Below are 742 nucleotides of genomic sequence, written 5' to 3'. Positions count from 1 at the left end.
GCACTTTCTCTCTCTAGCCCAAAACGCTCTCCCTTCTCTCTAAAATGGGAGACAAATCACAAATCTTCAAAAATCATGATCCACCACCCGATATACCACCTTTACCCGGTGGATTTCAACCCCAAACAACACAAAGTCTTCCAGCACTTCAAGCTACAACGGTTTTGGAAGCAATAGAATCAGATTTATATGAAAATGTTGATGGTACGAATCCCAATGTTATCAAAACTCCACTCTACGCAGTGAATCAGGGTTTGGGACTATCACCAATGATTCCAGAAGGGCCGAAATCCTTAAACCCTAAACCGCAAACCCCAAACCCTAAACCCTAAACCAAAACCATAACCATAACCAAAACCAAACCCTAAACTGCACTTTCTCTCTCTAGCCCAAAACACTCTCCCTTCTCTCTAGAATGGGAGACAAATCACAAACCTTCAAAAAGCTTGATCCACCACCTGACATACCACCTTTACCCGATCGATTTCAACTCCAAACAACCAAAAATCTTCCAGCACTCCAAGCCACAATGGTTTTGGAAGCAATAGAATTAGATTTATATGAAAAAGTTGATGGCACGAATCCCAATGTTGTCAAAACTCCACTCTATGCATTGAATCAGGGTCTGGGACCATCACCAATGATTCCAAAAGGGCCAAAAACCCTAAACCCCAAACCCTAAACCAAAACCAAACCCTAAACCGCACTTTCTATCTCTAGCCCAAAACGCTCTCCCTTCTCT

The 742-nt window shown here is 42.6% G+C and overlaps 1 protein-coding gene across 1 annotated transcript in view; it reads left to right on the top strand.

Moving 5' to 3' along the window:
• LOC111386405 overlaps positions 1–332 on the top strand; it is a 994-nt gene extending 662 nt beyond the window's left edge. Inside the window, exon 2 of the mRNA XM_023010856.1 lies at positions 252–332. Within this exon, the coding sequence (XP_022866624.1) occupies positions 252–332 (81 nt within the window). The remainder of the gene's footprint in view (positions 1–251) is intronic.
• The last annotated feature ends 410 nt before the right edge of the window (positions 333–742 follow it).

Source organism: Olea europaea, unplaced genomic scaffold (assembly GCF_002742605.1).
Source record: "Olea europaea var. sylvestris unplaced genomic scaffold, O_europaea_v1 scaffold3548, whole genome shotgun sequence".
NCBI lineage: Eukaryota > Viridiplantae > Streptophyta > Magnoliopsida > Lamiales > Oleaceae > Olea > Olea europaea.
The sequence above is the reverse complement of the archived record's forward strand: the minus strand, read 5'-3'. Positions and strand labels throughout refer to the sequence as shown.